Source organism: Rhincodon typus, chromosome 11, assembly GCF_021869965.1.
Source record: "Rhincodon typus isolate 14 chromosome 11, sRhiTyp1.1, whole genome shotgun sequence".
Lineage (NCBI taxonomy): Eukaryota > Metazoa > Chordata > Chondrichthyes > Orectolobiformes > Rhincodontidae > Rhincodon > Rhincodon typus.
The window spans coordinates 65,962,862-65,976,788 of NC_063342.1; the positions used below are offsets into that span (position 1 = coordinate 65,962,862).

General features: G+C 44.6%; 1 protein-coding gene across 1 annotated transcript in view; it reads left to right on the forward strand.

Annotated features, from left to right (window-relative positions):
- The window catches only part of LOC109937609 (E3 ubiquitin-protein ligase Midline-1-like), a 313,576-nt gene extending 300,550 nt beyond the window's left edge, over positions 1-13,026 (forward strand). The window contains exons 10-11 of the mRNA XM_048602529.1: positions 4,896-5,103; positions 8,857-13,026. Of these exons, the coding sequence (XP_048458486.1) occupies positions 4,896-5,103; positions 8,857-9,205 (557 nt within the window). The 3' untranslated portion in view covers positions 9,206-13,026. The remainder of the gene's footprint in view (positions 1-4,895; positions 5,104-8,856) is intronic.
- The last annotated feature ends 901 nt before the right edge of the window (positions 13,027-13,927 follow it).

The following is a 13,927-nucleotide window of genomic DNA, read 5'->3' on the forward strand; positions in this document are numbered from 1 at the left end:
GATAAAATACTGTTTGTGTTGTTCCTGTATAGTAGCAGCTAGAATTCACCTGTTGTTCCAAATTTTGAGACATCTTATCTGACGTAGACTGGGCCCGTTTCGGCATAATAGAGCCGTCCTTAGGCTCGTTCATGAATTTACGTGATATATAGCGAGAAATGATCTGTTCAGGCACATTATTGGGTATGATGGCATCTTATTTTAACATCAAACTTGCAGAGTGAAGAATTAGCAAGACAAAAATCTTCAACATCATGTGTCTTTCTTCAGCAATATTGCACCTTTTTAAAACTGCCTATCAAATCATTACCTCTTTTATTTCATTGAAGCTTGCTGTTTGGAAATTATTTTGTAAATTACAACATTAATTGACTAGAGGGTGCTTTAGCTTTGTCTGAGATTGTGGGCAGCACTACATACAGATAAGGCAAGTCTTTCTGCCTGGCTTCCTGTCCTTGTTTAAATTAATCCCGTTTCCTTAACAATGTGAGAAAGACAATCTTGGAAATTATGAAGATGACCAGGACAAGATCACCACTTCCAGATTTCAAGGTCATGCTCTGTTTCAACGCCGATGGAACCAATCTGGGAATAATAGTGTGAAGGTCAGGATTTCTGAATGTGTGGCATCACATCTTTCAGTACGACAGAACTCAGCAAAACTGGAAATTGCTGGCAAATCTTTAACCTACAGTGGATGCTGCAGCGTGCAACAGGAGTAGAATTTTCATGGAGAGATTGTCTCCTACCGCAGCGTTAACTGAGACGCCCCCAGAAACAGTGTACACCCACGTCAATTCTCCAGGGTCAACACCCTTCCTCTTCTGCCATCATTATTAGTGGAAATTTGGGTCATCCCTTTTGTTCCAGAAAATCAACATCCACCTATTTGTCGAACCAACATTGCAATTACTTTCTCACTCGTATTTGGGTATTCCTGCGGCCATTTCATCTCTTACTTTGAACTTAAGTAACTGCGAACTGATTGTTACTGCGATATCAATCTCCCATATATTTGGGGACCCACTTGCCCAGATTGCTGCTTAAATCCAAACAGTAGAGCAGACGCTATGAATGAGCAGGTCATGTACCCAAAGCGCAAAGCCAGTGAGAATGTCCAACATATTTTGTTGTTTTTTGATAGATAAATGCCGCTTCCACTTGGGACCCCTGATCCTGGCACCTTGGGGAGAAGCATCCGTGGAGCATGCTGTCTCCATCTGGATTTGTAGCTTCAGGACATTTACTTGGCCCAAGTACCAGTAATCCTCACAGTGCTGCAAAGGAGGATGTTACAATGTTGCTGTAGGCCTGAGAGACCAATCATAGTGGCAATGACTACCTGAGCTAGAGTAAAATTGCCACAGACAGGGCATATCAACCATGGTTTGGGTTTTCTGACTGCTACCCAACATTATTATCTGAAGGATTTCTGTGCCAGATGATAGCCTGAAGACATTATTAATCAACAGAAAAGTTAAGCATCTTATTGAGCAAGGGTGTATCATTTTAACAAAGAGCGGCATGGTGGCTTAGTGGTTAGCACTGATGCCTCACAATGCCAGAGACCCAGGTTTGATTCCATCCTCAGCCTGAGTGTTGTTTGCCCATTCTCTCAATGTCTGTGTGGGTTTCCCTTGGGTGCTCCGGTTTCCTGCCACAGTCAAAAGATGAGCAGGTTGGGTGGATTGGCCATGCTAGGTTGCCCGTGCTGCCCAGGAAAACGCAGGCTAGTTGGATGAGCCAATGGAAATGCAGGGTTGTGGTAGGACGTGGGTCTGGGTGGGATGCTCTTCAGAGGGTTGGTGTAGACTCAATGTGTTGAATGGCCTGCATTCGCGCTGTAGGTGTTCAATGAATTCAAAGCATAATGCAGGCCTCTTTCATCTCATTTAAGCTGTTTCTAAAGGCTGTACTTTTCATGAAAGTAATCCCTCCCTCTTTCCCCCGTTTTAACCTGTCATTTTCCCAGCCACCATCAGTTCTGAGGAAGGGTCACCGGACCCAAAACGGTAACTCTGTTTTTTGCTTCACAGATGCTGCCAGACCTGCTGAGCTTTTCCAGCAACTTCTGTTTTTGTTCCTGATTTACAGCATCCGCAGTTCTTTCGGTTCAACAGCGGTGATGGTGTGAGTTAGGATACAGGTAGCAGATGGCTGTGATGGCACCATGTACAAAAATACACCATGTGTTACTCATAAAGAGGCTACATGAGCTCAGTCCAAGATCAAATAGAACACTCAGACCTCACAGTCCAGTTTAACTTGAGTCAGTGGCCAGACAGAGGGAACGCAATCGGTGGCAAGAGAACAGATTTTATGGTAGTCTTCAAAGATGCTCCAACAAACTGGACTCGAAACATTAAACTGTGCTTTCTCTCCACAGATGCTGCCAGATCTGCCGAGTTTCTCCAGCGTTCTCTGTATTGTTTCAAAGATGCTGGGTTTGCCAGAACACATTTGTAAAATCCCACTGTACTTGACCTTCACCCTCACCTAAACCCTGCATACATTAACAGCATCTGTCTTTCTAATGAGCTGAATTCTTGCACCCTGTCATAAGATCCTGTTTTCATTTATCTCCTGGACTGTTTGAAAGAACTCATGACTTTAATATATGCAGCTGTAGTTCTGAACGTGCTGGAGGAAAGCCAGGCCTCGTGAGCAGATCTTGTTCAGAAAACGGGAAAGCTATGCAGACGTGTGTTATCGCTCAGTTCTTTTCTAAGATCTGATTTTAACCGTTCCCAACCCAGCAAACGGATTCTTCCCAGCCCCGTGGAGAATTTGAGGTGGGAACACACTGGGGCACTGACGCCCTACCTTCAGACGATCCTGTGGGGGGATTAGGGAGGGTGGGTTATCATAGGACTTGGTCGGGAGCAGTGGCTAGCAGGTTAATCCGAGCGGTCTCTCTTTTGGGCTTATCAGGGTGGAAACACCCAAAGTGCAGAGACTTTGAGCTAGGTGACCATTACAGCCAAAGGCCCAGTGATGGGGCTGTGGGCTTGAATAGCCTCAACTGGTCACCTCCTCATCCCCCACACATCTTGAGTCATGTCCGCCTCCTTGCTGCAGCAGTGTGCCTCCCGGGGGTCCCTGTTAGCTGTCCTCGGTTAGCGACTGACAGCATCAGGAACTTGCCTGTTCATTGAAAGGGGGAGAAGGAACTGGGTTTGGAGCTGAAGCCGGCTGCACCGTGGGGTTGGGCGTTGGAAACGGCCGCAGCACCCAGCGATAATCAAAACCAACCTGCCCATCAACACAGGAGTTTGGATGCTGCTACATCCATAGGGGTCTGTCTTCAAGAGCCTCTCGCAGCTTCCAGAAATCTCAAAACTGAACCAAGACTCCTGTGGCCAGTCCACGGCCAGATGGTTAGGTTGGTTTGCACACATCTCTCATGCAGGCTCCAAGTTTCGAGCAGCTCTATCAGTCGTCCTTAAAGAAATACTCAGAGTAGACCCCAAAACTTCCACGCGACTGCTTTTCCCTTATCTCATCCCAATACCATCACATATAAAATGTGGGACTCAGAACAGAGTAAAGCTGTTTCCGTACCAGGATAAATTTAATTCAGGCCTCATAGCTCTCTATCCCAGCAGGCCTCGGTCCAGGTGCTATCATACCCACATCTTGGTTCCATATTTTTTGATGCCTTTAAGTAAGAAAACATCTTATCAATCTCAGCGCTGAGGGCTCTGATTATTCCAGCATGCTCAGCTGTGTGGGAGTGAGAGAGAGATCCACATTTTTAGTATCACTGAGAAGGTGAGTGTTGGTGAGAAGAGACTGGTTGATGTTTAGCCTCCTGGATCGTAAACTGACCGAAATTATTAACCATGTGCTATCTCTTATATACAGTTGACAAAACCCATCATGTGACCAATGAAAGCTTCTGATGAGATGTTTGTAAATATAGATATATATGAACATTGGGTAAGAAATGAATTAAAGACTGCATTTACATAGCTCCTCTCAAGACCTCATGATACCCCAAAGCTCATTGGGCCCAACAAAGACTGTTGAGTCACATTTGTAATGTGCCCGTGTGTGCACAGAAAGATCCCACAAACAGCAATGTGATAATGACCAATCATTCTGTTTCTTTCTAGCTGATTTGGGGTGTGGGATTCTGGGCAGATCTCTGCTTCTCTTCTTAAAGTGGTACCATTGCCTCTTGTCAAATCTACAACTGAGAGGGGAGATGGGACATTGGCTTATAGCCTCATGCAAGGGACAGCACCTCTAGCTGTATCTCAGCTTCCCCACCCACCCCCGTCCCCCAACCAACAACCAATACTGTGCTGGAGCACTTGCTGAGATTTCTGTGCTCACGTTTCTGGGGTGGAATGTGAAGCCACAATTTTCTGTCTCAGAGCAATGGTACTACCTAGTCAACCATACCTGACACCTTGAAAGGGCTGACTGCAGCTTGAAATTTGAGGGGGGCTGGTCCTTCAATACAAGTCTGAGACTGATCTGGATAGCTCAGGAGCTGACCACAAAATCTCGGTGACTCTTCAATGCAGTACTGAGCAAGGGCTGCTGTGTTGCAATGTTTCAGATACAGTGTTAAACTGAGATCCTGTCTGCTGTGTTGGGTGGATATAAAACACTCCATTGAAGAAGATTGACAAAATTACCCTTGGCGTTGTGGGCAATATTCGTCCTTCAATCAGTGTTAATTTTAAAAATCCCCTGATCACTGTCACATTGGTGTTTGTGGAATCTTGCTGTGCACAAGTTGATAAGTGCGCCCCCTATGTCACAACAGCGACCACTTCATTGGCTGGAGAGCATGTTGGGTTAGCCTGAGGTTATGAAAGGCGCCATGGGCTCTGCCACGTTTTCCATGTCTGTGGTAACAGTCTTTTTTCTCCTTTGTACTCCAGGCCAGCCGTTCAAGCTGGATCCCAAATCCGCGCACAAGAAGCTGAAAGTCTCCCACGACAACCTCAGTGTGGAACGGGATGAGACCACCTCAAAGAAGAGCCACACTCCAGAGCGTTTCACCAGCCAAGGGAGCTATGGGATAACTGGCAATGTCTACATCGACAGCGGCCGTCATTACTGGGAGATCCTCATTGGAGGAAGCACATGGTGAGAGTACATAATATCGTGGGGTTGCGGGGGGCGGTGTTGGTAGATGTACCATGCGTTAGTCGCATTGCTAAAACTCATACCAGCTATGCCCTGACTCTGTAGTCCCTCGGTCAAATCCTGAGACTCCCGCCCTAACAGCACTGCAGAAGAGCCTTCACCTCATGGACTGGGCCAGCTTAAGAATGCAACACACTGCCACTTTCGCAAGGCTAACTGCTCGAGCATTTATTCAGGAGCTAATTCGTTCACAAGACACCTTAATCTCTTACAAAGCATGTCTACATATCTTCTCCTTTCCACACCCATATTTCCATGCCCGTCCATAAGGTGTTTCCTTCTTTGCACTTGTTATGAGTACCAGGGATATAACAGGACCAAAATAATCCGGTCCTCTGCATTTGTAAAGGGAGTGGAAGTCACAGATTATCAAGGTCTTACCTAGTGTAGAGTTGAGGCAAAATTACTCACTAAGATTACATTTGCAAACTCAGAGCATTGGCTATAGAATCAGTTGCATCTGGTCTTCCAGCTTATTTTTACTGCAACAAATATTGAATTTTTGCCAAAAAAAAAGACACTTTTTGCCAAAGCTTTTAGTCTTGCCTTCATCTGGACAATGGGCAAGTATACCAGTTCAAGGGGGAAAAAAGCATTTATCCGGCATGAAAGAAGAGTGATAATACGTTGGCACGTGGACTCGGTGTGATGCTACAAAGAATGCACCAATTAATGATTATTGACAGTTATCTGCTAGGCTTTGTTTAAATTCTAAACCAAACAGGTTGAATAAGTTTCAGCCAGCTGTCTCGTTTCAGTAATACTCGCGTTCCGTATGACCCAACAACTAAATATCTGATTGGATCTGAAATATCGCAAAATGATGCACAAAAATGAGTTTGCATATCTGGCAACAGGTTGTGTTTACAAAACTCCGGAGCAGAAAATGGCTTTGAAGTAACTGGAAACAGCTGCATCGATTGCTATGGGCACAAGTACCTTTTGAAATGCTTTGTTCCTTCTTTTGTTTGCGTTCATGACAGGTTGCTTTGGGAATGTGTTAAGTGGGAGCTGTGTTTATCTGGGCAGACTCAGAATGTGGCCTTGGTATCCATGATGATCCGATGCAGAAACAAACCCAAGTGCAAAGCCTTTGTGGCAGTTACTGGAGACAGCTGCTGTGTAAGCTCGAGCTCAGCCAACATCACCGTGCCTTCCCCTGACCTTGCAGCCAAACTGCTGAGAAACCAGGCTTCCCAAAGGAGGTTCCCGCCTGTGGATTGGTTGAACATTGAGGCGGTGTAGCTGGAGGAATTTCAAGTGGAACATTACACTTTCCACTGGAAGCCCCTGAGGCCATTCAGTTAGGCATCAATTAATATTGCCTCTGCCTCGTTGCAAATTTCAAAACAGTCCAGCATTGTTCACTCCTGTATTTTTGCATTTCCTAGATTGCTGTAAAGTAATGGAGTTCTTTCTTTTCCCCTCTTCAGCACCCAGTATCAGGAATAAGCAATCCCATGGTAACCGAAATGGCTTCTTTGCAATCGATTTTAACAGCCGTTCCCTCCCTGAGTATTATGGGAAATTAATATGCTAATAATGATGATGCTATTCTGACATCAGCAAACTGGGATTCAAAGAGGAGCAGAATGGAAACGCTATACAGAGAGCTAGAAATACTAATAAAGTGCTAATAAACAGATTACAAAAACTGAGTGTGTGCGGAAAGTTACTTTTAGATAGGGATAAGATAGACCAGCCTCAAATAGTGTAGTGCACCCAATGGCCAAGACCCATGGTAGGTAAACTCGCAGAAGGGGCATTGTTGCAGTCTTAAGCCTATAGGAGTAACACTACCCACAAATGTGGAGATCATCATACACTCTGCTAGCTTCAGTCTTCACCCAAACCACTCCTCACTACCATGACATCTAATTTTCCACGACATTAGACTTCATTCTTCAGGTAAACTGTTGCCAGCGAATCACAACAAAAAAACTTGGGCATCGATAAGTTACTTGATATAAGTTACTTATTTTCAAAAGCTCTTCTGTGCCATCAGTTATGGCTTCTTCACAATGTTTTGAGATCCACTTGAGAACGCCATCTCCAGGTGACACCCTCTTTAAAGATACTCAGTAAAACCCAATTCTCTGCTCAAGGCTTTAGTCAGTCTGTCTTGGTGCCCTCTTCATTAGCTTGGCATCAACTTTTGTCAAATGCTGCTTCTGCGTAGCGCCTTGTGACTATTTATACAGTTAACAATGCTACATAAATACAGCAGGTTCACTATATGGGTATCCTCAATAGGCAAGTGTGAAAAACTGAAGAGTTTGACAGGATGACCTCCTGTTTGCCAGCAGACATTGTGAAATATGTTCTTCCAGCCAATTATAGTTTGTCCGTTTCCAAGGAAACAGACCCTTTGTATTTGTGGGAGAGGGTGCTTGAGAGAAGGCAACATATCTGTGGATTATTTCTCAAACTCTCCTCTCTGACGCACTGCAAAGTGGTCTTAAGAAATTGCTGGGATTTCCTACCCATGCTTTCTACTTTACAGCAGCCCACTCTCAGTACAACTTCCTCATCTCTGTACTGACAGATTTTACAGCAAACGTAGGAACAGATGGAGGTCATTCATCCCTTGCAACCTATCCTGGCTCCATATCCCCGCACATTTATAGTTAGCAAAGAGTGATTAGACTCAGATTTAAAATGATGAATTGAGAATCCACCAGCTTGTGTCTGAGGTGCATATCCTACCATCAGCAGAGTGAAGCAGCCAGTGTTTCATGTCTTTTCTGATGAATGACAGTTCTTAATTTAAGATTATATTATTTTGTCATAAATTCCCCGACTTGTGGGAAAAGCTTCCTTCTGTCCACTCTAACAACTCCTAAAACCTCCATCAAATTACCCTTTGTCCTTCTGGCATTACAAATCCAGTTTATGTCATCTCCCCATATAATCTACTCCTTGGAAGCCTGGAAACGTTCTAGTGAATCTCTGCTGCATTCCTGCCAATCTTAATGTAATGAATGGTGCTTAGAACTGTACAAAATATCCCAATGTGGTCTATAACTAGGACTAGGTTTAGTTGTGGCAAAATTTACTCTTAGCTGGCTGATCTGTACTTCCACTCTGTATTTCAGCCTTGGTTCTAGATTGCTTAATATATTGCTTAACGTGGGAGGAGGCAATGGCCTAGTGGCATTGTCACTAGACTATTAATGATTGACCCAAATAAAGTTCTGGGGACTTGGGTTCAAATTCCACCATGACAAATGGTGAAATTTGAAGACAATGGAAAATCTGGAATTAAGAGTCTAATGATAACCATGACTCTATTGTCAGTTGTTGGAAAAACCCAACTAGTTCACTAATTGCCTTTAGGGAAGGAAACTGCCATCCTTACCCAGTCTGGCCTACATGTGACTCCAGACTCACAGCAAGGTGGTTGACTCTTAAATGCCCTCTGGGCAATTAGGATGCTGGCCTGGCCAGTGGCATCCTTATCCCATGAATGAAAAGAGAACTACAGCTGTTGATTGTTTAAGGGGAAGCTAAATGTGGAACAAGGTGATAGAAGGTTATTCTGGAAGGGTGAGTTAAAGCAAGGTTAAAGGACACCGGTGTAACAGATCAATCCCTATGGATTGAGTGGCGTATTCTTTGGCTGTGAGTTCAATGTAATGTGGCTGGATGCAGAGCAGTGTGCAGAGAGTAAAACTGTTTCAATTTTATTTCCAGGTATGCAATTGGGATCGCCTACAAGTCAGCACCAAAACATGAGTGGATTGGGAAGAACGCCTTCTCCTGGGTTTTCTGCCGGTGTAATAACAGCTGGGTTGCAAGGCACAATAGTAAGGAGATACCTGTGGAGCCCTCGCCCCACCTCCGACGCCTGGGTCTTTTACTGGACTACGACAATGGATCTTTGTCCTTCTACGATGCTGTTAATGCTCAGCACCTATACACCTTTGACATTGCATTTGTTCAGCCTGTGTGCCCCACCTTCACTGTGTGGAACAAAGCCCTCACAGTCTTAACGGGGCTCCCTATACCGGATCACCTGGATTGCACAGAACAGGTACCTTAGGCAGTGTGTGGTGAGTGAGGACAGCAGTTCCTAGCCTTTTCAATGGGAGTGCTTTGCACAGTTGACTGGAGCTGCCTTATCCAATCAGACTTCATCTCAGTGTCCAGGTCCAGCTGGAAGTTAAAACAAAATGTGTGCTTTCCTCTGCTCCCCATGGCCCCCCCACATCAGTGAGCTCCCACCAGCTCAGTTCCTGGGTATATTTTCCTCTTCCTCTCGGCTGTCCTTTTTATTTCTGTCCGTATTTAAGGTGGCCGATTCGGGTCAGAAAGTGAGAACAGAAAGGTCATCAATCAGGCTCTTCCTCTGATTTGTCTCGTTTATCCCTGTTATGGGCAGCCAGACTGCATTGCCCTCCTCAGAAACAGGGGTTTAATTGATCTAAGTTGTGGAATGCAGCAATCTTTCACTGGAATGAACCCCCCAGTAGGAGTTTGCGAAGCCTGCTTCGGAAATCTGGGAGTGCAGTTAAATAGTTTGAGGCAGGAGGACAGTCGGCCTCCTCCTGAGCTTCTTCCAACATTTTCCACCGTTGTTGGTGTGTCCTGACCCAAACTACTTCCCTCTGTCTTCCTGATCGAACTCTGCTTGCAGCAGCGACTCAACCTAACTCTGTTTGCTCCTGCTAATCCATTCCCTTTGATGCCACACAGGCCCACACAGACTTCCAGCTGACCAACCCATTTGGTCCGTTCAGAGATAGCAAGAACTGCAGATGCTGGAGTCACAGACAACACAGTGTGGAGCCCCGAAACGTCAACTTTCCTGCTCCTCTGATGCTGCCTGGCCTGCTGTGTTCATCCAGCTCCACACCATTTGGTCCATTGTTAGTTTTATTTCAATTCATTCATTTATCCCCTTCAAAACCAGAAGCAAGGTGTTGGATATGGTCATCCTATCTATCCATCTTTCTGAATGCAGGGCATCTCGGCTGTAAGTCCAATATTATGCAGAATTGAAGGCTGATTTGGGTCAGTGGTTGTCAAGTTGGGTGAGACTGGTCTCATCCTGTCGCGGCTAAAGCTGCCACCTGTTGTTTTCGAGCACTTTCAGACGCCCAAATCTGCAGCATTTTCTTTTTGAGATGGTTAATTTCCTGTAGCAACTGACAGGTCAGACCCACATTTTGTCCCCATTGTATTCTCAATCAGGACTTTTAACAATGTCACCACGATGTGAACTTGAACCGTTCACCATTGTACACATTTTTTTTTCTTGCTGAACAATTCTCAGCCCTTTTACCAATGGGAGTGAGCCGTGGGAATAATAATTCCGTCTTTACAGCTCCTTTATATGGAGCTTTGGAATGGAAGAAAGGTGGGCAATTGAGGGCATTCATGATATGTGAATCCAGTGCCCATTAGTCTGCATCCCAGGAGTATCTTTTGCTAAAGGTAACAATGGGCATTCTAGCCTGCATTTTCTCACCGCACATTCATGTTTACTTTTATATTCACTTTATACCCAGAGGAAATTATACCCAGTAATGTTCCACGTGTGACTATAACACTCCTTTATTTTGTACTTACTCATATAGGGGGATTTATAAATTATTTATATGAAATGGTTTTTTTTGGACTAAAATTGTAGAACTCTTTGCTTTTGCACATTCAATGTTTACTATCATATTTATGTGTTGGTGATTTGTTGGGGATTTGAAATAAATGAAAAGAAAATTTAGAGAGAAACTATGGATTTCCCAACAGTGCTGTCAAGAACTTCTGTATTGATTAACAGGATGTTGCTCTGGACACAGTGTGCAGTGAATAGTAAGGTTCATTCGATTTGTAAATCATCCTCTAGACACAGCAAATGTGCTGCTGAAACCAACCTGAGCTGAACTGGCCTTAAAGAGACAATATCTTGTTTATACACAACCGCACACAGAGGTAAACCTCGCTGGTGCCTCTGCATAGGGGTTTGTTCATATCCAACATCTGCTATTTGGACCTGATTTTGGTGGTCAAATTGGGAACCTGTTCTATTTAGTGGTACGTGACTATGTCATCAGAGTGTGAAATTGTAAGTTGGTTTAAGTAATTGCCATGGGGCATTTATATTATTGGCCTGGTGCAATCAGTTTAGGGCACCACCTCTCAAATGGTGTACAGGCCTCAGAAATCAGCTGAATTTAACGGAAGGCAAGGGTTAAATTAGCAGGATGGGCTGCGTAGACTTGGATGTATTTTCCCAGAGCTTTTGAAGTTTGAGAATCATTGAACTGGAAATTTACATTGCTTTGATATAATGGCTAGAAAGCAACTGTGAGGAGTCCAGGACCAGAGGACAGAATCTGGAGATTAACCATAGGCCATCTAGGGCTGGAATTGTGCCTCGCAAAAGGTGGTGAAAATCTGAAACACTGTCACTCAAAAGGCTGTCAATACTGGGGGCGAATTGAGATTTTCAAAACTGAGATTGTTCAATTCTTGTTGGTTCAGAGGACTGAAAGATATGACTCCAGAGAAAGTAAATGGAATTGAGATACAGATCAGGTGTGATTTAACTGAATATCAGAACAGGTTAGAGGGGCTGAATGGCCTCTTGTCCCTATGTGTATGTATTATAAGTACCTTGTTATTGCAGCTCATCAAACATTATAACAGGATAAACCATTATAAACATTATAAAACATTGTAAACCTTTCAGTCAGGATTTAAAGGGATGTTGCCCCATTAAAGTCCTGTCAACCTTAAATTAATCCAGTGTTCACCTGTACCACTACTGTGAGAATTTGACACATAGGGCTTGTTGCATTTTTCATTTAGGGATTTTTAAAAAGAGCCAGTTCAGAAATGGAATATGAAAGTTGCTTGAAAATACAGTTATGTCTCATTGCAGAATTGAGCACATTTCTGTGCCTTCTGGTGCCTCTGTTTCAATAACCCTGTGACAAATTCTGTAAAACTGAGGTGGTTTGTCTGACTTGGGCCAAAGTTGCTGATCCAAGGACAAAGGTACTAGGTTACAAGAGAATCTCTGAAATGAGACAGCACACGAGACATTATGAGGGAAATATATTAATGTCGGTGTTGCACTGCAAACAGTTTTTTCTTTAAAAAGCTGAGTGACTACCATTGAACGTTGCCACTGTTGTTGCAAGTTTTCATGGGAAATGGTTCCTTACTGATTGATTATTTTTTTGGACTAAGGAAGATGAGCTAGTACTCAGGAGTAAAAAAGAAAACGCTGTCAGAAGTCCAAGAACTTTGCAAACTGGTATTAAAAAGGCAAGACAAATGGACTTAAACGTATCCAGTTACAAATCCCGCATGTAATTGAACTCCTGGGAATGAATGCAAGGTGCACTGTGGCATGTTAGGATGCCGAGTTCAGGCATTGAAGCAGGAAACACAATCTGTTCATAGATGACGTCGCAATGACCTCTATTTGATTATGCTGGTTACTGCGTGGAAAGGCACATTATCCTCCGCTAATAAGTGGAGCCTCTGGACCACAAACTGCAACGGTCACTTCAAGCTGGACTACAAAATGAGCCATTCAGTATGAGCCAACACATTCCTTCCTGTGGACTGCTAACGATTAACATGCTCAGAAATGAAGTCGACATTTGGACAATTGCATTGCCCTCCACTGTTGAGGCTGCTCCCCTTCGCTCTGTTGTTTTTCTTCGGCTTAGACGCAGCTCAGTGGCTGGAGGGACGTTTTCATGTAATTAGCGTCAACAGACGCGCTCCACCACCAGCTTGATTTTGTTTTTTGTTCTTTATGATTTTAATGAAGCAGCCTGTGTTTTTTTTTTAAATTTTGCAGTACTGAATTCAATGCCTGATTCCAGAATAAAGGACTGTTCGTGTCGAGCCTGATCTTTGTGTGTGTGCACGCGCGGGATTTGTTTGTCTAAGTTAAACCAGAAGCCCAGAATGTCAATGCGTTACGATTAGTATCAAGCAAGGTGTGGTGGGAGGTAATGAATTTCTCGAATTGGTGTCAGCGTCGGGAACACTCTCCCACTGCAGAGGCTTGATGCAGGTGCTGTGGGAGTGCTGCACTGTTGCAGTGACCGTCTTTGACATGAAATATTAAACCTTCTGATTTCCAAGGTGGACCCCAAAGATTTCATGATGCTATTTGATGAAGAGCTTGTATTCTGGCTGGTATGCATCCCTCAAACCAACACCACTAAAACAGATGATCTGGCCATTGCCACTGAGTGGGCAGTGGGGAGGGGTGTTTGGGGGTAGTGGGTGGTGGGGGAGAAGGTGGCATGGGGGGAGACTCTGCTGTGTGAAAATTGGCGGCCACGCACAAGTGACCACACTTTAAAAGTAAAGGTGTAGAGCTGGATGAACACAGCAGGCCAAGCAGCATCAGAGGAGCAGAAAGGCTGACATTTCGGGCCTGGACCCTTCTTCAGAAATGGGGGAGGGGAAGGGGGATCTGAAATAAATAGGGAGAGAGGGGGAGGCGGATAGAAGATGGATAGAGGAGAAGATAGGTGGAGAGGAGACAGACAGGTCAAAAAGGCGGGGATGGAGCCAGTAAAGGTGAGTGTAGGTGGGGAGGTAGGGAGGGGATAGGTCAGTCCAGGGAGGACGGACAGGTCAAGGGGGCGGGATGAGGCTAGTAGGTAGGAGATGGGGGTGCGGCTTGAGGTGGGAGGAGGGGATAGGAGGGAGGAAGGACAGGTTAGGGAGGCGGGGACGAGCTGGGCTGGTTTTGGGATGCGGTAGGGGGAGGGGAGATTTTGAAGCTTGTGAA